At 43.1% G+C, this 25,492-nt stretch overlaps 1 protein-coding gene across 1 annotated transcript in view; it reads left to right on the top strand.

The window, feature by feature from the left end:
- The window catches only part of plcl1 (phospholipase C like 1), a 120,227-nt gene extending 95,187 nt beyond the window's left edge, over positions 1-25,040 (top strand). The window contains exons 8-12 of the mRNA XM_028023700.1: positions 1,908-2,270; positions 7,521-7,724; positions 14,701-14,776; positions 15,961-16,070; positions 18,468-25,040. Coding sequence (XP_027879501.1) covers positions 1,908-2,270; positions 7,521-7,724; positions 14,701-14,776; positions 15,961-16,070; positions 18,468-18,665 — 951 coding nt within the window. The 3' untranslated portion in view covers positions 18,666-25,040. The remainder of the gene's footprint in view (positions 1-1,907; positions 2,271-7,520; positions 7,725-14,700; positions 14,777-15,960; positions 16,071-18,467) is intronic.
- The last annotated feature ends 452 nt before the right edge of the window (positions 25,041-25,492 follow it).

The following is a 25,492-nucleotide window of genomic DNA, read 5'->3' as shown; positions in this document are numbered from 1 at the left end:
GAAGAAATATAAAGAGTCTGACCTTTTGTCTCGGAGCTCCAGCTAAACTCATTACAAACGGGTCACTTTTGATTACAGTTACATTTAATACACCCACCTGCTGCTCCATGCGGCTCTCACGCAGTGCGCATTAGGCTGCTCCGGTGACTCCTGGCAGCTGCTCTCTGACGCTCTGTTACGAGCTGACATGTTGACGACAGCAGTGACAGACCCTGTCAGATGATCAGAATGCAGCTTCCAGATGTTGTCAAACTATTTTTATAAGAGCGAAAACCAGGCTAGGAGTTTTAATATCCAGTCCAGATCTTTTCCTCATATTCCTGAAATTGAGAAAACATTTTTTTAACTGAAAGAATAAAAATGAATGGGAAAACTATAACTAACTGGAGCAATATTGTATGTTTATAAAATTAAAATATACTGACATTGGAGGTACAATGTTCTACGTTTTTGTGTTTATGGATCTATTCATTAGCCTTTCGAATGGATGTGAGATTGAATAGACTTTTTTCTCCACTTGCATGTTTACCTCAGCTGACGGTAAATTACGGTTCTCCATGTTCCTTCTGGTGGCACTTAGTCCACAAAATGGCGACAGCAAAAGTTGTTAGAAAACTTCAGAGTCACATGTTCAACAATAACTGAATCCATTTTTTCAAAATAGTAACTTCTGTTGAGAGTTCATTACCCAGTCGATATATTCATAATCACAATAATACTTCAACAATTTACAATTCTGCACCTAAAAATTTAATATTAAATAAACTGGAACTCCTTCTATGACTAATACGTGATAAACTAAAACTAAACAATATTTAACTAACAATAACTAATAAGAAATAGCAAACACACTGCAGAAGCGAATTAAAATGAACCAAATTAGACAACAAAAATGTCACAATGAAATAAAACTAGACTATAATGAAAAACCTAATGTGACTGAATGTGTTTGTTGGCTAGTAGGATGTGGAGATTTGTCTTCATCAAAGTCTCAGTCAAAGTCTGCTTTATTGTTAAATCATCATATGTACCAGACCTACAAATAATCAACATTATGTTTCTCGCCTAAAACTTAAATAACATAATAATTAAGAAAAAATAGTAATAAAAATGTTTTCCACAACCCATAGAAACACAGCAATAATATAAAATAATCACACAAACCAAATAGAATCTAGAATTTTAAAAACACAAACTCTTATAACAGCTTAGATCAGGGGCGTCAAACTCATTTTTATTTTGGGCCATATCGAAAATCGGAATATTCTTAAAGGACTGATTGTGCCAGAATATATTGATAAAACCAATGAAACTGTGAAAATATCAATAAATCGCTGTTCCTCTGGGATTTTGTGATCATTTTAGGTTTTATTACAATCAAAATTTTGTGGTGAACATTTAGAAATGTTTGTAAGGAATTTTTACAATATTTGTGGTAATGTATGATATTAAATGTTACTCTTTATCACCTGCCGTATCAATTATGGATTCAATGTTTTTGACCAATTTTAAGAAAATTTGCAGTAAAATCGGAAAAAGTTTGGAAATCTGTTGATTTTGTGTGAATTTTGCAGATTTGTGAAAAACTGGAAGGACTTATTGATGTAATTTAGAGTCTAGAGGGCCACATAAAAAGCTGCGGTGGGCCACATTTGGCCCCCGGGCCTTGAGTTTGACGCCTGTGGTTCAGATGGATGAAAATGGTGGGGGAGAATTCAGCCTCCTCACTGCCGACACAGTTCAACAATCTGATAGAGCGTGTACGAAGGTTTCCGCACCTCTTCCATTAAGAAGTCCAAACATGTAATGTGCTGGATGACTTTGTGTGTGTGTGTGTGTGTGTGTGTGAGGGGGGCAGTGGGTGTGTGTGTGTTGGTGTAATGCCTCGCTCCATGTCCTGTGTGCAGGTCAACATGCCTGAGCTGGCCTTGCTGCGCTTTGTGGTGCTGGACGACGACTACATCGGAGACGATTTCATCGGCCAATACAGCGTGGCCTTCGACTGCCTTCAGCCGGGCTACCGTAACGTGCCCCTGCTGGGCCTGGCGGGAGACCCCTTACCACACACCAGCCTTTTTGTTCACGTGGCCATCACCAACCGGCGAGGCGGAGGGAAGGCCCAGCGGCGGGGCCTGTCGGTGCGCAGGGTGGGCCGGCGAGGGAGGGAGTACGTCTCTCTGCGGCACACCGGCATCAAAGCTCTGGACGAGGTTTTCAAACAAGCCGGCGGACCCCTCAAGGAGGCCACGGACCTGCGGGAGGACGCTCAGGTGAGATGGGAGAGTGGGCGGGGTTTCCATTACACTGCTGGTGTTCTACACTTTCAGAGAGCAGGATCACTCTCTCTGTTAGCCTAAGGTGTGACTGATGTATTCGTCCTTAAGGCTGAATTCACATCAACCCTGTTCAGTCCGTTTTAGTCCAACTCCAGTCCGTTTGTCTAGAAAGTCCGGTTTCTTTGGTGCGAATATGTAATCGAACTCTGGTCGATTACATATTCGACCAGAGTTCGAACAAAACTCTTGGTATCAATCATACGCTTTTAGACAAACTGATGGGAGAGAGAGGATGCAATTGACAGAAGGAAAATACATCAGCACACCACATAGACCACACACCACATGTTTTTACAGACTGGTGTAAAAACACCAGTCTGGGTTCGGTTGAAGTGAACTCCGGCGCGGTTCAAATGCAAATATGACCCCCGAAGTGAACAAGAGGCCGCTCCAAAAGCAGGAAGTGGACTATAGTGAGAGACTAGCTCTCGCAGGAGAAATGACTTGTGGTCTTTAACAAAAGACAAAAGAGAAATTAGGAGATCTATTTTTACTAGCTAAAATCTGATTGTAGTTCATTTTTGTTTCCATTTTATGAAGAAGGAAGTTGCTCTCATTGTCTTCTTCAGAGGTTTTGGTGTTGCTTCTTTCAGTAGCTCTTGATGCAGCGCCCCCACAGGCGAGGGAAAGAACAGGTTTTTCAGTTGGTTTGGATCATTTGACACAGTAAAGTATGAAGGAACAGCAGCAACTGAAAATGGAATAAATTTAGCAACTTTGGTCCCCAATCAAACAGAAATTACTGGACTATCAAGTGTAAAAATACCTTAAGTCATTCATGCGTCTGCTGATGAAGAACTGACACTTGGGGGAAGTTTCACCTTTCAGCAGAACAGCTGGTAGAATGTCCCAGTCAAAGTCCAGGATACATGCAATTGAAAATAAATGGCAAGACAGATAATTTCCATCCTCTGTGTTTTCATTTGAATTCCACTTACTAATTTTGTGCTACTTTGTGCTGACTCACAATATAAAATCTTAATATTTGATGTTTTATTTTGAGCAAATATAAAACAGTTTATGGTGTACTAGCACATTTACAAGATATTAAATATAAAGCAATTTATTGGTTAGGAAAATTTTGGCAAATTTTAAATGTTATTTTTTTGTATTTACAGCAACAAATTAGTATGTATGGTAGAAATGTATAAGAGCAGAAGTTTCTTCCCTAACACATAAACCAAATATTTTCAGTTCTTTTAACAAATATTTTAGCGAGATGTTGCTAACTAGAGAGGAATAAAAAGCACAAACATGTATTTTCTGTTCATGACAATAATATAATCCTAATATTTCATTTTAAGTTAAAAACAAAACCTCAAGAAATATAAACCACACTGCATTTTTTATTGCATTTCTTTGTGATTTTGCTCTGATCTTCCATCTATATGTTATGTACACATGATGTAGAAATAATTGTCACTATGCGCATAAACAAACAACATGGTGTTTGTAAAATGAGCAAAACCGATCTCATTTTTCACTGGCTTCACCAGACAAAACATGAAATTTCATTATTATAGTGTGTGAAGTAATAAAGAAAGAGATTCATTTAGGAAATTCTACATTATTAAGACAACCTTATTTGTATTGTCTGCAAACACAAACACACTTCCACTCAGCCCTGTGCTGAACAACCCAGCTAGACTTTATATGCCTGTGAACTTTCCGTGTGTTAAAAGGATCTGTGAGTTTGTGGCTGAGCTGCAGGAGCTGCAGTCAGCCTCTACCTGAGACGCGTTTGTGGGCCGAATCAGAGAGGAGGAGGCGGAGGAGGCGTGACAAAAAAGCAATAGTCGGTGAGAAGAGTGGAGGAGGACAATAAAGCTTCTATAAATACCAGTAGAAGTGAAGGCTGGTCGTGCAGCACCCACCAGTTCTATCGCTGAATACTAACATGAACTGGTGGGCAATGTGAAAAGAATAAGTACATGTGTTCTTATTGTGCTTGTTTGTATTTGTGTGCAACAACAGGTCTGGTTTGGCTATAAATACCTAGAAATTCTTGTAATTATTAACAAAACTATTAACTTAAATCAAAGTTACCAAGTTGGAGCACCACCTGATTAGGCCAAATATTTCAGTCTCAATTTATTGTCCTTAAATGCCTGCCTGATAAGGCCGAGGTATTAAATTAACAATAGATCAATGCATAAATCCAGAGCTGAAGATGTTACACATGTCTGAAATAAAGACAAACAACTTCTCTCCAATATACAAGAGTTTATGAAGAAAAGGAATTCAACCTTCAAGTTTATTATTTTAATCACCAAACTCACTATTCTAGTAACACTCAACTAAACGACTTAGTAAAAGATGAAAGAATTATGAATAAATGACTAAAAGTAAAACAGTAAGAATACACAAGTACCAAAATACAGTATATTCTTATTCTCATACAGCTGAGAATAAGAGTAATATCACATTCTTAGATTCGCACTCACAAAGACACACACATTTATACACCGATACACAGATTGGTAGGCAATGTGCCTTGCCCAGAACACATCAACATGAGGCAGGAGGAAGCTGGAATCGAACCTACAACCTTCCAATCACAAGACGATTCCTTTTGAAGAATTATGAGTAAAGCAGGATCAAAGCTTATCCATATGTGGATAATAAAGTTCACTTCACTGTTCCTGCGTGTGGAATACAGACGCTGGATGCATATACGACAGACTAAATAAACTTGGATTCAGGGCTTCGCTAAGCAGCAGCAGTCCTCCTTCAGCTGGTGAAATAGTAGAGGACGTTTCATGGGAAGGTCCCCAAAGTGCAGAAGAGACAAAAAGCTCCTCCAGAGGCTCGTCATTGTTAGCTTAATATCACGTATTCATGCAGTGAATATCCTATTTCTGCTTAAACTGAAAGTTTGTGGAAATGATAGTTCTTATCCCAGCCTCCTTGCTCCTTGTAGTTTTTAGACCTTCACTTAGCTAGAGGCCCACCAGTCAACCCTGTATATGTGCTGGGAAACAATGAATACAGCATGACCTCTCCAGCATCTGCATCACAGACTGCTTCCAAGGCCATAAAGAAATATTTTCCTGCTTATCAGTCCAGCACAGAGCCTGACCGTAGCCCTTTCCAGCTCCTTCCACAGGTAGCCAACAACTGTTTGACTCCAAAATAATGCAAATCCAGAAGGTCAGACTAATTCTATAAACAAGCCAGAATCTCTGAGATCCTGGTGAGGATCCCAGAGCTGAGACTGATCCAGGTCTTCCTGCTGGCCATCACGGCTTTTGGATCACACAGTCTGTACTGGCAGAGCTATTTTAAAGAGACAGCACAGAAAGCCACCGCTAGGCTGCAGGGCGCTCATTTATCTAGCCATGTGAACTGCCATGAATTATTTCTACTTTTCATAAAGCTTATGCTTCCCTTATATAATAGCAACATAAACATTAGATGGTTATGTTAGAGAACAGCTCTCCACCAGTCATTGGCACTGCATACAAGTGAATTCAAACAAAAGCTATCTATGAGAAACGTTATAATTCTCCTCTTTTGACCTGCAGTTTCCAAGCTTCTGCCTCACAGAGCAATCCTCCCCTACAACTGCCCCCACTCAGCCCCTTCAGACTAGCCAGCAGCAAATAGCAAACCCCTGGTGGAACATCTGCTGAGCTCATTATACAAGCTGCTTTTTAGTCAAACGCTGGTAAAAACATTGTTAAAGAGTTAATAGAGGAGCAATGCTGTGATGACTTCCTGAAGGCGAAGTTTCAGAAAGAGGAATTTTTAAAGGGACAGAGGCCCAATTTCAATACGTTAAATTACAAAATATAATTTCTTATATTTTATAATATCATATATGATATGACAAGTCATATCATATTTATACAGCATTTTAGTAACAATGGAAGGTACCATAGTTTTTTGATTGTGCTATAAGATGACATCATGTGCCTGGAAGACACATAACACTGCCCCTTTAATATTTTCAGTAGCAGGACTAACAAAGATGAAATAAACAAAATTAGTAACGGCTAAAGAGTAAAGTATGGTTCTTATGTGAAAAGAAAAACAAATACAAGTAATCTTCAACTGCAGAGGCTTCCTGCTCACACATGTCTACACACCAGGTCTTGAACAGAAACACTGTTCACTCTTTAGCTAGCAGCTTCTATTACCGCTCTTCTGCTTTATTGTCTTTTCCTTTTACTCTGTCTCACTTAAAGCTTAAAGCTGCTAAGGCTGTGTGCTCATCTGCCAGGGTCACTTAACATCCATCACACTTCTCTTGCTGTTGCACGTACACTCCCATGCACACACACACACACACACACACACACACACACACACACGCACACACACACACACACACACACACACACACACACACACACACACACACACACACACCCTTCAGTGAAGGTGGGCTATAATAATTAGCCGCCGTGTTGGAGCTTTTTCTGTTGACAAAACCGTTCAGTCACAGTGGCAGCGTTTTTCTGTTTGAGGCCTGAAGTCACTTCGCTCATTAGGAGCTGACCCAGAATGTTACACAGAACTCGCTTTCCACTTCTGCTGTACCTACTTCAAATTAAAAACATGTACACTACAAAAACACGACACGTTCCCAAGTATTTTTGGTCTAGTTTTTAATGCAAATATATTAGTACACTAAACTAAATGTCTTCCAGTTCCAGTATTAAACGTTCATTAGAGTTTAAAGTTTATTAATACTTTGAGAATGTGGTCTTGCATTATTATGAAATTATAATGCAAGAAAATTGCATTATAATGCAATTGTTTCAAAACAATAATATTATCAATTATTGCAACAACGTCTGTGCTTTAAGGCAACTTTTATGTTACTTTGGTCTTATTTCAAGAGATTTGCTCTAAAAATTAGACCAAGAATACTTGGTAAGTTTTTTACAGTCTAAAATGTGTTGATTTTCTGTTCCAGCTTGATTTCAGATTGTTCTGATAAATCCACTTTGGTCAAGTCTGATTTCACAGGTCAGGTGATACTGATTTGATTTGCAAGTGAAGCAGCAGATGTTTGTAGTATAAAGTGTGTGTGTGTGTGTGTGTGTGTGGGGGGGGGGGGGTTAAGCTTTTATCCTGTCGTCACTCAGCATAGTTCTGTTGGAGGAGAAGGGTGAGGGTCAGCGTAACCCTAACCCTTCCCTACACCTGATCCAGCTCTGTCCCACTCTTCTTCCCCAGTGCTCCACCGCCGGTTTCAAGGACCAGTGTGGGCTCCCCACTGTGGCCAAACTGAAGCAGTGCATCCAGAGCCTGGCTACGAGGCTCCAGAGCCCCGAGGGGGCCATGGGGGCCACCATGTTGCTGAGGGAGGGCTACCCCTGTCTGGAGCCTCAGGTCAGCCTGTCTGAGGCGACTCGGAAGCTTCTCTCTGCCTACGACACGGTCAGTTCGTCAGAACGCATCCATAACAACCCAGATCCTGCTTTTAATTCTGTCAGCTGTAAAGAGAATTTGAAGAAAGTGTTTCTGATCAGTCTGAGGACACAAAGCTGTCAGGGTTTTGAGTTGAATGAGCTACAGTGGCCTCTGTCGAGGTATGTGCAGCCCTGTCACTCAGCTGTAATAAAACCAGGGACACAGACATTTACATGAGAAAAAGGGAAACAGATTATTGACAATTGTTGATTGAATTATTGGTCACTTTGAGGTCACACAGCAAACCTGCCACAACCGACCATTTAAATATTCTTGACTGTTCCCCGTTTTTACAGCCAGAAACCTGTTCTGTGTTTTGTTATACAGTGACTTTTAGCGTGGTGAAGAAAAACATTGCACCAGCATTGATAGGTAATAATAGTCAAAAAGAGACAATTCCAACTGGTGCTTTGTTTTTGTTTTAAACTGTTATGATTCCAGTTTCTCAGTAAGGATGAAGGTTCTTACGTAGAAATGCCATCACTAATACAGATCGAAAGCCGCTTTGCAAAGATTTTTTATCTCCTCTGATGGAAAGAACTTTTCCACAGATGAAGGATTTCCCATCAGATTATTAATATACAGGGTTAAGTCCAGCTTTTTAAAGGTTGAGTCACTTTGAGGAATCTATCCATTATCCAGAAAGACCTCAAACCTTAAAGGAGCTGTATCACATAAAATCGACTTTTTTGAGCTTTACATCATGTTATAATGTTATTCTCACATCAAAACATGCCTGGAGAGTTTCTTTGATTATTTCATTCATGTTTGAGAAACCCTTTAATCTCCATGACAACCATTCAGGTGTGCAAATTGCCTGGGTGGACCTTGCTCTGCCTTCGAGACAAAGCGGGGAAAACATAAAAAAATATATATTATAAACACATCATATAGTCAACAGATGTGAAAACCATCCATCCATCCATCCATCCATCTTCTTCCGCTTATCCGAGGTCGGGTCGCGGGGGTAGCAGCTTCAGAAGGGAGGCCCAGACTTCCCTCTCCCCAGCCACTTCTTCCAGCTCTTCCGGGGGAATCCCGAGGCGTTCCCAGGCCAGCCGAGAGACATAGTCTCTCCAGCGTGTCCTGGGTCTTCCCCGGGGCCTCCTCCCGGTGGGACGTGCCCGGAACACCTCACCAGGGAGGCGTCCAGGAGGCATCCTGACCAGATGCCCAAGCCACCTCAACTGGCTCCTCTCGATGTGAAGGAGCAGCGGCTCTACTCTGAGTCCCTCCCGGATGACTGAGCTTCTCACCCTATCTCTAAGGGAGAGCCCAGCCACCCTACGAAGAAAACCCATTTCGGCCGCTTGTATCCGCGATCTCGTTCTTTCGGTCATGACCCAAAGCTCATGACCATAGATGAGGGTGGGAACGTAGATCGACCGGTAAATCGAGAGCTTCGCTTTTTGGCTCAGCTCTCTCTTCACCACGACGGACCGGTACAGCGCCCGCTTGACAGCAGACGCTGCGCCAATCCGCCTGTCGATCTCCCGCTCCCTTCTTCCCCCATTCGTGAACAAGATCCCGAGATACTTAAACTCCTCCACTTGGGGCAGGACACCCCCCCTGACCCGGAGAAGGCACTCTACCCTTTTCCGGCTCAAGACCATGGCCTCGGATTTGGAGGCACTGATCCCCATCCCGGCCGCTTCACACTCGGCTGCGAACCGCTCCAGCGAGAGCTGCAGATCACGATCTGATGAAGCCAAAAGGACCACATCGTCTGCGAAAAGCAGAGATGAGATCCTAAGGCCACCAAATCGGATCCCCTCAACACCTTGGCTGCGCCTAGAAATTCTGTCCATAAAAGTGATGAACAGAATCGGTGACAAAGGGCAGCCCTGGCGGAGTCCAACTCTCACCGGAAACGAGCCCGACTTACTGCCGGCAATGCGGACCAGACTCTGACACCGGTCATACAGGGACCTGACAGCCCGTATCAAAGGGCCCGGTACCCCATACTCCCGGAGAACCCCCCACAGGGCTCCCCGAGGGACACGGTCGAACGCCTTCTCCAAGTCCACAAAACACATGTAGACTGGTTGGGCGAACTCCCATGCACCCTTCAGGACCCTGCCGAGGGTGTAGAGCTGGTCCAGTGTTCCACGACCAGGACGAAAACCACACTGCTCTTCCTGAATCCGAGGTTCGACTATCCGACGGACCCTCCTCTCCAGGACCCCTGAATAGACCTTGCCAGGGAGGCTTAAGAGTGTGACCCCTCTATAATTGGAGCACACCCTCCGGTCCCCCTTTTTGAACAGGGGGACCACCACCCCAGTCTGCCAATCCAGGGGAACTGCCCCCGATGTCCATGCGATATTGCAGAGTCGCGTCAACCAACACAACCCTACAACATCCAGAGCCTTAAGGAACTCCGGGCGGATCTCATCCACCCCCGGGGCCTTGCCACCGAGGAGCTTTTTAACCACCTCGGCGACCTCGCCCCCAGAGATTGGAGAGCCCAACCCAGAGTCCCCAGGCTCCGCTTCCTCAGTGGAAGGCATGTTGGTGGGATTGAGGAGGTCTTCGAAGTACTCTGCCCACCGACCCACAACGTCCCGAGTAGAGGTCAGCAGCACACCATCCCCACTATAAACAGTGTTTGTGCTGCACCGCTTCCCCCCCCTGAGACGCCGGATGGTGGACCAGAATCGCCTCGAAGCCGTGCGGAAGTCTTTCTCCATGGCCTCTCCAAACTCCTCCCACGTCCGAGTTTTTGCCTCAGCAACCGCCCGAGCCGCATGTCGCTTCGCCCGCCGGTACCCATCAGCTGCTTCCGGAGTCCCACAGGCCAAAAAGGCCCGATAGGACTCCTTCTTCAGCCTGACGGCATCCCTCACCGAAGGTGTCCACCAACGGGTTCGAGGGTTGCCGCCGCGACAGGCACCGACAACCTTGCGGCCACAGCTCCGATCGGCCGCCTCGACAATGGAGGCACGGAACACGGTCCACTCAGACTCCATGTTCCCCACCTCCCCCGGGACGTGTTCGAAGTTTTGCCGGAGATGGGAGTTAAAGCTCCGTCTCACAGGGGATTCTGCCAGACGTTCCCAGCAGACCCTCACAACACGATTGGGCCTGCCAGGTCTGACCGGCTTTCGCCCCCACCACCGGAGCCAACTCACCACCAGGTAGTGGTCAGTGGACAGCTCCGCACCTCTCTTCACCCGAGTGTCCAAGACATACGGCCGCAGATCCGATGAAACGATGACAAAGTTGATCATCGAACTGCGGCCTAGAGTGTCCTGGTGCCAAGTGCACATATGGACACCCTTATGCTTGAACATGGTGTTCGTTATGGACAATCCATGGCGAGCACAGAAGTCCAGCAACAGAACACCGCTCGAGTTCAGGTCGGGCGGGCCGTTCCTCCCAACCACGCCCCTCCAGGTCTCACTGTCGTTGCCCACGTGAGCGTTGAAGTCCCCCAGCAGAACAAGGGAGTCCCCAGGAGGAGCACTCTCCAGTACCCCCTCTAAGGACTCCAAAAAGGGTGGGTAATCTGAACTGTCGTTCGGCCCGTAAGCACAAACGACAGTCAGAACCCGTCCCCCCACCCGTAGGCGGAGGGATGCTACCTTCTCGGTCACCGGGGTGAACCCCAACGTACAGGCGCCGAGATGGGGAGCAACAAGTATGCCCACTCCTGCCCGACGTCTCTCTCCCTGGGCAACTCCAGAGTGGAAGTATGTCCAGCCCCTCTCAAGGAGACTGGTTCCAGAACCAGAGCCATGCGTCGAGGTGAGACCGACTATTTCTAGCCGGAACCTCTCGACCTCACGCACTAGCTCCGGCTCCTTCCCCACCAGAGAGGTGACATTCCACGTCCCAAGAGCCAGTTTCTGCAACCGAGGATGTGAAAACCAATAACAGACATTACATCTTGCTAAGTGGCATCATTGAAATCATTAAATATGTTCAGGGTTTCCCCCCGTATATTATAGGGCCTGGCGGCCCGCCATGCTTTACAAGTCTTTCTTGTTTATGTTTTTAGGAAAATAATAATAAATAAAAAATCGCTTTTTTTATTTTTATTTTTTCAAGCCAAATAGCAAGCGTCTCTGTTTCTGTTGCTTCACTGGCGGAGCAGATTTATTCCTAAAAGATGTGTTTGTAGAAGATAGGTTTATAGTTTATGCATTTAAAGCAGGACCAATCACACCGCTGGCGCCTCTGTGCGTTGCCTCGAACGCTGCAGCAGCTGGATGTCTTAAGTTACCTCAGCGCAGATTGCGCGCCTCCTTTCACTCAAACTGGATACAGGCTGACCTGTATTAATATTTACATCAACCCCCTGTGAGGAATTATGTTTCTTTCCAGAGTTTTTGATCAAGGTAGGAGTTTAAACTCCGCCGCGTTAACTCTGGGTGAGCAGCTCTACATGAACCGCAGGAATAACTTGTAGTCACGCTTTCAGAGGTTCGTTTAACGAGTGGTGAGAATGATTTATATTTGTGGACAAAGAATTTTGTGAGGCTTTTCCATCTCAACACGCTGCCCAGCGCCCAGCTCTGTCTGCGCTGATAAAGTTTATGTCTGGTCCTGGTTAGTCGGAGCGTTAGTGGTTAACAAACCATCGCTAACCTCATCATGCAGGTTCAGGCCGGTGAGGAGCTTTCACACTCGCCTTGTCACGCATCACGCTGGTTTTATATTATTTTATTATTATTTTTCCAGTTACGAAGCATCAAACCATATCAAATGCTTTGTCCACTTAGACAGAGTTAATGTGCGAGGCCGTGCGGAGATCTGAGAAACTGGACCAACCAAAACAGTTTCTGTGTCCCCTTGTTAGAAACTCAACAAACACGAAATGGAAAAGCTACTAAAGCCACATTAGCAGCATTAAATTAAATCTCCCGTTTGTTCCTCATCTCTGCGCAGTGCAGCAGATTTAAGTCATGCAGGGCCGGTCCAAGGCTGTATGAGGCCTTGAGCAGAATTTGACTTAGGGGCCCCTCTTGCTGCTAAAAACATCAGCACCTCTAACAGCTTCTGTGTTAGATTTAGTGAAATCTGGGAGAAGGGGAGTAGTTTAATTTGCCAACCTAAAAAGCAACACGTTATAATTGCAGTTTACTAATTTCAGAGCTCAAACTCAAAGATTAAACTCACAGCATCAGACTGTTGCTATGGTAACAAAACTATGAATATTGTTCTTTGAACTTTTACAAAGTAAACTTGCCAGCTGCTTTAAATCTTACATATAAATGTTAAACAATTTAAAATCTTTTAATTTATGTATGCTGAAACCATTAAATCAAATTTAGCAGCATTGATCATCTCAATAAACAAATGTTATATTTATATATCTGTGGTCTGTGTTAAAATATTAGCATTTATGGGCCCCAGAAGCCCTGGGGGCCTTATGGAGCTGCTGACTTAATTTGGATTAAATAAAAGTGCAAATAATTAATATTCATTTTAATTGTGTTTTTTGATTTGTTGTTTTTAAGACCAGTTGTGGGTTTAAATATTATTTCACTGGCGATGTTTCCCTGTAACATATAATTACCCAGTAATATTTTTACTTTTCCTGCCTACTTAACATCTTTTAATACAAAACCACAGTGGACCACCGGTTGACCACCTCGGCGCCCCGACCACCGGGCTTAGCAAGTTTTCTGGGGGAAACCCTGATGTTGGTCAATGATCCATTCATAAGGTACATGTGTTACATCAGCACTTTGTTCATGGGAGACAGAGGTGGGCTGTTTCCAGCTAGCATGTGAACCTAGCCTAAGATCTCTCATAAAACCCCTCGGCAAAAAAATCAAACTGCCCCTTTTTGGGGCTTTCAATTGTTTTTAAAACTGTTGATCTCTGTAGGAGTAAAAGAGACTTTCACATCACATCACATCGGCCTTTCCCCACTTTTGTTAGAATAGTTTTCGAGGTTTGCCTAAAATGGACCTACAGAGGAATGGAAGCAAGTAATCAGTTCCACAGGCTGCAATTTATTCCATTTAAGCCACTAAAGCCCCTAATTTGACTTTACTTTGGGGTCCGCCATACTCCTAATGATGTGCTTGTTTTCTCAAGCTCCAGCAGTCTGACTACCAGTCACTTTAGCTAATGACAGCCCTGGATTTGTTTTGAATGAAACGTTGCTGGAACCAAAAGCTGAATGAAACACATTTTTATCATGGCTTTTAGAAAAACACTTCGCCCTTTCACACACACCCCCGCACACACACACATACACATTCTACAATTCTTTGGATTTCTTGATTTTATCTTCATTCTTGTTGCTGGTTGATTTAATGGGATCAGGGTGGAAAACACTGCAGTGTCATGCATGTAACAATCACCCACATACTTCCTCTCACACACCCCCACACACTCAGTGGGACTGCCAGCTGCACCTCGTCCTACTCCCTCCATCTCCTGCTGCAGCTGAGTCTCTCCCACCTGTTGTCAGTTATTCACACCTACACACACCTCAGAACACACAGAGCTTCCCTTCCTGAGCAACCTGCTGTAGCTGCTCAGTTAGCAGTGTGTGTATGTGTGTGTGGATGTGATAGATGTGAAGCCAGGAGGTCAGTGTCAGGAAGCAATGGCTGGTGTCACCTGCACCTGCGAGTGCAACTCTTTGGCTTGAACTCTTCACCCTTCCTGAGTGTGCTAGATTACTGTCTCCTTTGTGCATGTTGGGCCAGGGGGGGGGCAGAATTAGTCTTTTATTTCCGTCCACAAAACTTGGTTAAGGCAAGATAAGTTTATTTCCATAGCACCATTTACGGCATTCCTAACCGATGATGGGAGAGAAAGTAACACATGAGTATAAAGGATAAAAATGTTAAAAATAATAACATATTTGTCAGGGAAACAGAATAGACTTCACATTCTTGTTGATCAATGAAGCGGGAGCTCTGAATCAACACCAAACTAAATGTTCTGTGAGCTCAACCTCGCTCTCTGCTCTCCTGTTCAGATGATCTCCGCCCAGAAACAGCTAATAGAAAACGCAGACGGTGTTCAGGAGAGGATCGACCAGGTGCACAGGGAAGGTAAAGTCTGAAGACATGAAGCTCTGCATGTATCAATACCCACAGAAATGAGTGGGTCATGAATGTATTAACTGCTCTGCTGGACAGAAGTGCAGTAACTGCTGTAGGCATGTTGCATGTTACTGTTTACATCCGGAAATTTCACGCATGCACAATTTCCGGAAGGCAAAAAGACGATTTCTTTACATGCCATCCATAGCCGAGCTGCTGCAGTGGAACAATGCTGTTAACAAAATGAAACCTGGAGAGGTAAGTGTTATTCATTTAGCGCAGTGCATCACAGCAAAGGGCAAATAACACAGAAAAACCATTTAAGAACAATTCAAAACCACTCATATTCTTCTTTTTTCTGTCTCTGTGTCGGCTATGCTACACATAGACTCGTTGACATAGTAACTGACTGACAACAGTCAATTGATACATTTATAGCAATGTTGTCACAAGTGTATCAGGAGTCGACACCAAAAAACACGCAAACATTTCCCACACAAAGAACAGAACATTCAGTCCGTCACAGTTTTCAGTTTCCAGTCTTGATGTTTATTTTGTGATTATTAATAAGTGATGTCTGTGGTAGATTAACTAATTTAATCCCCTACTCAACTGCTAATCTGTCAGAGAGTTGGTGTGAAGATCACCTTTTTTTAAAAAAATTGATCCAAAACTAACAGAATTCTGCAGCACATCTACATCTGTAGGTTATCAAAGTCAAGCTAGCATAACTGACCTCCCCTCTTCCTCAATATTTATTTTAATGAAAACTTTTTCCTGACCTTGTTATCTAGTTGTTATAGTGTTGACAATTAGTCGCTTTTTTTATATGTCATGAGTACATTTAAGATTTGGCGCATTATGTTGACAACTAGATAGCTAAAACCAGTAGCGGTCATCTCATCGTTGGCCTCCAGCAGGAAGCTGGGGGGCGGTACGCTGCGTGTGTGTCGCCACGCTGCGTGTGTGTCGCCACGCTGCGACTTGTCTATATGAAGCTCCATCGCCTACTTATTCAGTAGCAACCCTGCATGTGCTTTTAAACCCAGTCACTGTCACTGATCACTGCTGACCTTTGACGACCAATGCAAATTTCAGAAACATTAGCCGTTTCCTATGACAACGCACCCATCAAGACGTGGTGCTGTTATATGCGTACGTTATTTTTGTCATTATCTGTTTGTGTTTGTCAGGAATGGACCTCCATGAGGATCTGTCCCGGCTCTGTGAGAAGGAGGGGCTGAAGGGACGGAAGATGAACAAGGCGGTGGAGAGTTTCACCTGGAACATCACCGTCCTCAAGGTACCAGCACACAAACTGGGAGGAGAGGAAGCTCAGTCTGAGTGGAGGGCTTAGTGCACCAGCTTAATACACGATCAATACACAATGAGTTCCTGTGTGCTTCATTACTCATACACTGTAAAAAATCTGGTTAGTTCACCTTGTTGCCTCAACATTTCTTCTTTGCAAGTTTATTTTGCGGTAAGTTGTTAAAAACATGGTGCGTCCCCATCCTCCAGTCACTTCCTGTTGTCGTCTTGTTTGTGGCTTGCACCAGCAGCAACATCTAGTTGTTGATCATGTGACTCATGCGATGGTAGAAATTGCTTCTATTAATGTTTTGCAAAATAAATTAATATTAATACAGCCCAAAAAAAAAAAAAAACACCTCATCTGAACGCCAAAACTAATTAAAAATTAATTTATTGTTGAGGTTGTAGTGATGTGAAAGATTTATTTGTCTGATTTTAGCTTTTTAAAAATGTTTAATGTTTTGGCCCTGAGTGCTCTTGAGTTGATGATTTTGTCCCATTTTACAACAAGTTTGGACTTTTGCCACTGTGATGGTCTGTCATAAAAAATTCCCCAAGACTTTAAAGTTTGTGGTTATAACAGAAAAAAATGTTGCATTTGTTTTTCGGCAGATGAATTCTATTCCTAAGCTCTATATGTAGCACCTCTTTGCTGCCAGCTGAAACACCAAATGACAAATGTACAAAAATATGGAGAGGCTGAAAATTCAGAGGCCGGTGGAAATCAAAATAACTGAGAGAAGAAGTGACAGTTGCTCCTTATTTTGCTTCCCATGGCAGCGTAGAGCTGCATGTGGTTATTTCTGTCAGATAAGCGTGAAATGAAATTTGTGAAGTTCCCCTTTAGATGTTGTGGATGCTGAAAATACTGCTGTTGGAGGCACACTGATATATCCTGGTTTTGAGCGCCTGCAGTAAGCCTCCTCTAATCTCAGTGCTCCTTCCGCCACGTGCATTTTAGGAACTGAGAAATCCATCCAAATATTCAGCTCAGATCCAAATATCCAGGTCACAGTCAGGGAGGCTGAGGAGAGAGAGAGAGACAGAGGAGATGCAAACTGGATGAAGAAAAAGCTGCAGAAACAACTGGTGTGCTGCCTCCAAGTGGTGGCAGAAATAGTGAGGCAGCACGAGATCAATAAAGTCACGTTTGATTGTAGTTGCTGAAGACATAATCATTAAACATGTGGAGGAAGATGGCCTGGTCAGATGAGACCTAAACTGAACTTTTCGGCCTACATGTAAATCCCAGTTTGACAGAAAACTTGACGATTTCTCCTGAATGCACCATCCTGACTGTGAGGCCTGGATCGTTTATCGTAATCCAGGCCTCACAGTCAGGATGTGCAAAATAAATTAATATTTATACATGGATCGTTTATCGTAACTTTCGTCATTTAAGGTGAAAAATTTCTTGTCTTTATAAGATATTTGATTTATTGTTATCACAATAAATTCCAGTAATGGAAAAACAACAAAAAACACGAACTACAATGTTTTTACTTTCTCATCTACTGTTTGTTTTTTTTATCCACTAGAGTATCGCTAAGTCTCAGTGAATTAGAGATTTATTTATAGAGATTAAATACAGTTTCTATACAAAGTTACTGACATAAATCACATTTCTTTCAGAATGTGGCTTCCTGAAGAAGCTTGTTTCGAGAGCAGCATTTATTTTTGTGGCGCAATGAATTTAGTGCCGTGCAGTTACCTGAAAAAGAAATAATACACGTTTTTTTTAATCATAATTTGTGATGTTATCTCGATAATACTACAAAATATCATAAAATCCTTAGTCCATATTACCCCCCTTTATGGGTCACCATCCTGTCTGGGTGCTTCTATGGACACACAGAGGTACAATGGGATGGTTCATATCACATCATAATCATGACAGAATGTCCTAGTCAAGGTCCAGACTGAAGTCTGATTCAGAATTTGTGGCAAGATTTAAAAATTGATCTGTTAAACACTCTCAAAAAGTAATACCGCATATTAGTTGAATTAGTTTAACATTTTTACCTCAAAAAATATTGAGTTTATTTTAATGCCCTTAAAGAGGTTATTACAAAGCATTTTTAATAAAGGATATTTTCAACTACATCTGAATGAACCACCTCAGTCAAATTACTACATTAATTAAGTAAATTTAGCTAAAATATTAAGCGAACCAGACTGAACACATACACCCCATCACACAAATAAATAAATAAAAATGTATGCTTCCAGTAGCTCTCCTTGTAGTCTGACTTAAAATCATGTCATCTTCCACTTCCCTCCATTAAATACACTGATGTCTGTATTTGCAATGTAACAAAATATGAAAAAGTCAAAGACTTGAGTCATTTTTCTCAAACCAGAGTTGAGTCACGTCTCTGTGTTTCAGGGTCAGAGCGACCTGTTGCGTGGAGCTAAGATGGACTCCCTGGACGCCCTGCGGCAGCTGGCTCTGGCCTGTGAAGCCTGCGGACTCACCTCCTCCTCCTCCAACTCCTCCAACAGCTTCTCCACCGCCGAGCTGCACTACTCCTCCCACCCGGCGTCGGGGCGACGGAGCAGCACGCACGGCAACGGACGCGTCTGACACCCGCATTTAAACACGTCGATGAAAAGAAACTCGTGAAGGACCCGGGGTGGGGTGGGGTGGGGTTTATGCTTTCTGGTGGAGTATCCCTTTAAGCCGTGTGGTAGACTGAAGCCTTACTGTGGTGGTGACGGGCCGGCCAGCAGAGGTGGAGCGGTGATCAGGTCAGGGTGTTGGAGATGAATGTAGAGCGGCCTCAGCTGTCCAGATCTACCTGTGTGTCCTCACTGTGTTGTCGATGTGAGAACAGACTGAAGACTTTCACTGCTCAACTCATTCACTCGCAGGTTTCTGCTTTTGTTGGTACCTGCAGTTGATGCGTAACACTGAGAACAAAACCCAGTTACCGACATGAACATTAACCATTAGCTACATAACTAACCCTCTCTGTTCTGTTAGCATTTCACTGAAATGAAGGCGAAGCTTTCAGGTTTACAGTGCCTTGCAAAAGTATTCATGTTCCTGTTTTGCCACATTCCAGCCACTCGGATGCGTTCTATTGGGATTACACCGGACAGAACAACACAGAGGATTGCATAATTGTGAAGTGGAAGCGCAAACATTCAAAGTTTCAGATCTAAAGTGTGTGTTGGTGTTCAGCTCAATGTTGAACTTTCGGCTACATCATAAAGTATTCAGCAGTATGTCTCTACCAGCTTTAGGCATCTAGACTAAAATTATTCTCTATTTGCAAAATGCGTGAAGCTCAGTCAGATCGGACGTCCCACTAAAAGAAAACATCTAATCCACAAGACCATGTAATTATGTAGGTGGTGTGTTTAGAGTCATTTACAGTGTGGGCTATTAGAGTACTGATAAAAAATGCATACATTTGCAAGGTACTATATATATTTATATATTCTCCTAAGCATTATGTAACATATCAGGAATCACTAACAAGGTTTGGAGAATAACTTAAATTTATCAACAGGCTCTGAAGGCATCATCTGGGCTGTTGGTGGATCAGTCCACCTCTTCATGAAATCATTTCGTGGTTAGCCAGAACTGCAGAACAACATGTCTGTCGCAGTGTGTGTGTGGATGGTGTGTTACCTCCGGCCGTGTTTCTGGACCCATGAGCCGACGTGAATCATGCTTGCGTCTTTTTAATGCGGTAACTTTTCTACTCTTACACTGTTGTGCTTTGACCAAACTCGATTCAGAACCAAACTGAACCTCACTCTAACACGTCTCTGTGGACCAAATGATCGTCACATTCCAAAAATAGAGAGTCGCAAAGAAAACAGCAAGAGGAAGTCGTGTCCAAAGTGCGTACCTGGAATAAATTATGTGTTGTTCCACAATCTCAGTTCAGTAACGGTACAAACCTGGCCTTCCAGCGTATGGAGGTGGTGCAGGTGGGCGCTTTTTGTAGTTTCTTTAAGACAAGTATAACAGAAAATGTTAAGTGTACACAAAGAATTGTTTTCATTAGGCTTTTTTCTGACTTTACAAACATCCAGTGACGATCTTTTATAAAAGTTATATACTTCATATATAAAGCTGCGGTATGTAACTTTTAGAAAGGAATGTTTTTTTTTACTTATTTCTTTAAGCTATCACTATGGTCTGAGACGGACAATGTGTGAAAACAACCATTCTCCTCTGCTTTCTCCCAGTACTAACAACAGAAAAACACCACTGAGCCAGAAACAACCAATCAGAGCCAGGAGGAGGGTCTCAGTGCTGCCAATCACTCTAGTGCTCATCCCCTCCCCCTTGCTCTTTGCTAAGCCACTGCTTCATCACAACAGAGCCTGCCACCAATACTAAGGCTACTTAGCATGGCCTCCGGTGATGGCGGATAAACAGTTTTTCTGTAACAGTATGTTGTTTTTCCACCATTACCACACTGAGCAGCGTACAGGAGGATGATTGACAGCACTAAGCCCCTCCTCCTGGCTCTGATTGGTTGTTTTTGACCAGAAGAGGTGCATTTCTGCAGACCATAATAGTAGCTCTGGGAGGAGAAGGAAGAGCTCAATTTTTTTCACAGATATTTTGTCTCACAACATAAAGTCATGACATGGTGACAATTTTAATGAATATGGAAAAAAAATAAATTTTGTAAAAGTTAAATAAATAGCTTTAGGGGAAATGTAATCATGTAAAAAATTACATGATTAAATTACTGTTGTGCAAGTTCAAATGGTGGAACTGCAAAGACTTTGTGTGGAAGATGTTGGGTTCGTTTTAAACGGCCATGAAGTCGGTGGCATTTCAAAGCAGACAATTGTTTTTAAGCCCTGGGCTGAAACAAACACCCAGGACGACTGCCGCTCTCTCCATCGCCTCGCTGCCTGAGGCTGAGGCGGCAGAGACTGAGCTGATGTGCTGACTCACAGCCACCACATGACTCTGACCCGTTAACGTGTGTGTCTGTGTGTGTTTAGGAAGCTTTTTAACCCTCCCGCGATCGTAAGAGATGGGATCCATTTGACACCGCAAGTTCTTTACCCTGTGCGCGGTCCAGCGGGGTGGCACTGAATGTGCGTGCGCTTTTACACATCGCCTCCTGTAATTCGTGCCAAGACGGCGAGGAGGGTTAAAGCGGAACGCATACAACGGAGGCAGAGCAAAGGTGACAGCAGGAAGAAGGCGATGGAACTCACTCTGGATTAACTTCTGCTGGGTTGTGTTGGACTGCAGGTGGACCTGCAGGGCTTCATAATTGGTTGTGAGCGGTAGACACAGTGACAGTACCTGCTGGTTCTGGTCTATTAATACCATCCTGACTCACTGGAGGCCTGGGGTCGTGCGCTCGTGCAGCTGCGCTCGTGTCCGCCGTGATTTCCGGCTGGCAGCCGCTGCCGGGTTTATTTGCTTTCTGACCCAGTGAAGCAGACAAGTGTTTGGGAGACCTCCACTGAACCCGGAGCGGCGAGGCGAGGCGAGATGCGACGCCTTTCCAGGAGGACGGGAGGCTTGTGGAGCTCACAGAGCTGTTCGTCTGCAGTGTTAACCTTCCATGTTGTGCTAGGGGCGCCCGCTGGTGGAGACCGAGAAAATGATGGCGGTTCACCTTTGCCTCAGGGGGAAGATGGGTGGCTGCTGGGGGGGACAGTAATTGGAAAATTCCCAGTTAAAGTAGAACTCATTTTCAGTCATTTTTCAGTTTAGAGAGAGGAGAAGTAAAATGTAGTGCGACAAGTGAGCGAGAGAGAGCTCAGTGTTTCAGTACCGAGCAGCAGAGCCACTGAAATGAATGGAATCCAAAAACACTGAGATCAATGATTTCTGGTCTGTTTCTCATTAAGTTTCAACCTACTGATGCTAATTTTACCTGATGTAAGAGAATAGTTATTTTTATTTTTTACCTTAAACAGATTCTACAGTTGGGACTTTGCTATTAGCATTACAAACTCCTAATAGTCTGTTTTCTCTTGAGAACATGGACCGTTCTAAACCAAACAACTTTGTCTTAAATCGTTCAGCCTGCCTGTTATCTGCTGAAGGAAACTCAGTGTCAGTTCACCAATATGGATGCCCAAAGAAGTCATGCCGAAGTTCGTACTGTGGACCTGGTAGCTGCCAGTCAGACCTGCGTTATGTAGCTTGCAGTTGGAGAGACAGTGGTGGAAAGAGCGATAGAACAACAACGGTATTGAGAGGAAATGCAAAGGCTTGGTGTGTTTTTGGGAAGTGGTTGTTGAAACAAGTGAAAAAAACCTTTTAAATGAGTTTTATCAGTCTGAGGTTCCAGCAGTCCCAGCTTGCTTTTGCTCAGTTTACCAGCATTTATTTGTTCTTATCCGGCTCCTTCACCCCCTGGTTCCGCAGCACATCAGAACTCGTATCAAAAAGGAAAATCATAAAGCAAAAATATTAGAATAACCAAATGATTTCTATATGTATTTGCCGTATTAAAATGTTGTGGGTTTTTTAGCAACTGAAGGATATACGTTGGTCAGCAAACGGCAGCTGGTCAGTGGAGGGATGTCATGTTGTCACCGACGCACTGAAGTGTCTCAGTGACGGGTAGCTGTGCAGCTAACAAGGTGTGCCTAACGTGAAATATCTCCCGTCTCCATCATCGAATTAGCCACTTTTGGTGAAAACCGGTAAATTTCTGCAACTCTTATCCTTAGCAGCCAGAATTGTTGCACTTCACCAGGAGTGGACGCTTGGATCTGCCATAGTCCAACACAATATCCGTTGCTAGCGAAGCTACCAACAGACATTTTCCGGGGTGTGATGTCACCTGGCGTTTCCCTTTTCATCGTGCCAAGACTGAGTTGCCACAGTGGCAGAGAGTTCCTTTTCCAAACGACCAGTCGATATCCTGCTCTGTTGTAACAGTTCAGGATGACCAGCCATCGTTCAGGGTGAATACAGTTTATAGTCAGCTAATTCTGGTTGCCAACAAAGTACTTGGTGAATCTGTAGTTTTACGGTTTTCCAACGTTGGTTAACTTAACTTTTCGTGTGGCTGCTGTATGAAAGGCCGACTGTAGACATCTTTAGCTACTTTGACCATAAATTCACTCAAAGTCCTTGCTTTCTCACACAGACAGTGGACTGCCAATCACATCGTTGGGTTTAATTTTCTGAAATTCTTGGTATAGAAATGTGCAGCCCAGGAGAATCAGAGCGTAATTCATCACAGCTGCAGAGTTTAGTTGTTTTCATGCTAGCACCCAAAATTTAAAAGAAAAGGCATCGTCTCTCCAGCTCTCTAGGACTCTCACACACAAACAAACAAACAAACAAACAAACAGTTGCACACGTTTTGCTCAGTCACATGTTCTCTTTGCAGTATTTTTGATGAAAAAAAATAAACCCTGGTCTGCAGCTGAGTGCAGTGCTTTTCTGCCTCAGTGAGTGAATATATTTCTGTGTTTCACCTGTAACTGACTGACGCACCCCGATCCCCGAGGCGCCTCGCTGCCAATCTGTATGAAAGCAGCAGATTGACGTGAAACTGTGAGATCAGTCAGGTATTTTTCACCCTGGTGAGCTTCCTATCGGTGAGATTGTTGTGCTTGCATTAATTAATGATGTGCAGCGTTCACATTCCTCTCTACTGGTAAAATAGGAGTCATCTGTGTTGTCTAAAGCACTACTTATACACCAATCAGCACAAAAGACAGAAGCAAGGAAATGCATTAAAATAAATACATTTACAAAATTAAGGAATAGAAACCTTCAATAAATTAATAAATGAATGATGCATAAACAATAAGCATCTTTGTTTTTTATGAAGTTTATTCCTGAATTAAGGATCAGATTAGATCATTCTTAGCATTTCAAATCTTTCTCTATTAACTCCAAAATGGTTGACATATGCATTTCTGTATGAAACTAGAGGAATTTTTAACTCCTTAATTTCATGAAGCCAAATACTTAGTCATTGTAAATGATGATTCTGCAATAACACAAAACTATGAAGCTGCATGTCATCAGCATAGATAGAGATGCTGTAATATTGCATAATCTAACTTGTAGAAATTGAATACAAAAGTAACCCAAGAATGGAACCCAGAGGAACCCCACATCTGAGTTTTGTTCAACTCCAAAAATGTAATTATAAATCCAATGTTTATGATCAGGCATGTGAACGGCAGTGCCGAGGTTCAGTAATACGTTAATATGCAGTTAAGAACCTGTAGATTTGTCACTTAGGGTAGTGAGGGAGTCCAGTCTCTGTGCTGTTATTAAAAATTCCTTGTCACAAAATTGCATTTATTAATTAAAACAAAACTGTACTTGGTCTCTGCCAAAAATGTTAAATTACATATGAACCTGTCTCTTTTTATTGGGCTTCTTTAAGTGAGGTTTGATCACTGCATGTCAACTAATTTTTACCTCACAAACATTAGACTAATATTGATGATGTTGATCATGTTGATGGCTATTGACCTTGCTGTTATTGTGCTAGGAAATGCAAATCTGTTCAACTTTAAACTCTCACAACACAACACACACACACACACACACACAGATGGGAAGCACATCAGGCTGAGTAAACCAGAAGACGCGTCTGTGTTGGGAGGATGAGATCGGGGTGCCGCAGCCTTTCTGTTAGCCGCGTGTCTTATGGACTCGCTCTGATTGTGTTCTTCAGCGTGCTGTACGACGACACGTCTGTGCAGACTCGTGCTCTAATAGACTCACTGGAACGTGGTGTGTAGCTGCCATCGTGCTGTGGACTAACGTGTGTGAACATTTGGAAATCTGTAACGGTTTTTAGTCTGTGTGTCACCGTGGCCTTTGCAGGTGTTTGTGTCGACCCGTGTCTACTCTGCTGACCTTTAACCCAGTGTTGTTCCCTCCGCTGTTCTCACAGTTCGTTTTTTGTATAATTAAAGAACAAAAGAAGAAGCAAAGCTATTTATTGAAGTGTGTTTAAATGACAAATAAATATAATGAATTAACTAGATCTTGTTTTTATTTTAAAGCTACTGTGTTTTCTATCTGATAAAAATGATCAAATATAACAAAAGTATTTATTCCAGACTGATAAGAATAAAGTTCTTTTTTTTCCTGAAGTCATCTTGTTTCCTTTCACCTCTCGGTAACACTGCCATTCATTCTCACTGTAGAAAGACGTTCTTTAAAGCTAAAATATGTTGGCTTAAAAGCATACAATGCATATCATCATTAAAAATATAAATAATCCAACTAAAGCAGTTTTTAACTGATCATTTATGAAGCTAAATTGGGGTTAAGTTTGTTCGAAAGGAGACCAAATTTAAAATGAAATGGCTGCTCATTGCCCCCTCCAGCTGCTCCCCTGCAGCTTCTTCCTGATAGCAGACCTTGTATGGATGCTAAGGCTAGTTAGCCAGTGGTGACGGCAGAGAAGCGGTTTTCCTGTAACAGTAAGT

This window comes from Xiphophorus couchianus, chromosome 7 (genome assembly GCF_001444195.1).
Source record: "Xiphophorus couchianus chromosome 7, X_couchianus-1.0, whole genome shotgun sequence".
In the NCBI taxonomy this organism is placed as follows: domain Eukaryota; kingdom Metazoa; phylum Chordata; class Actinopteri; order Cyprinodontiformes; family Poeciliidae; genus Xiphophorus; species Xiphophorus couchianus.
This window is presented reverse-complemented; position numbering and strand designations above follow the sequence as displayed.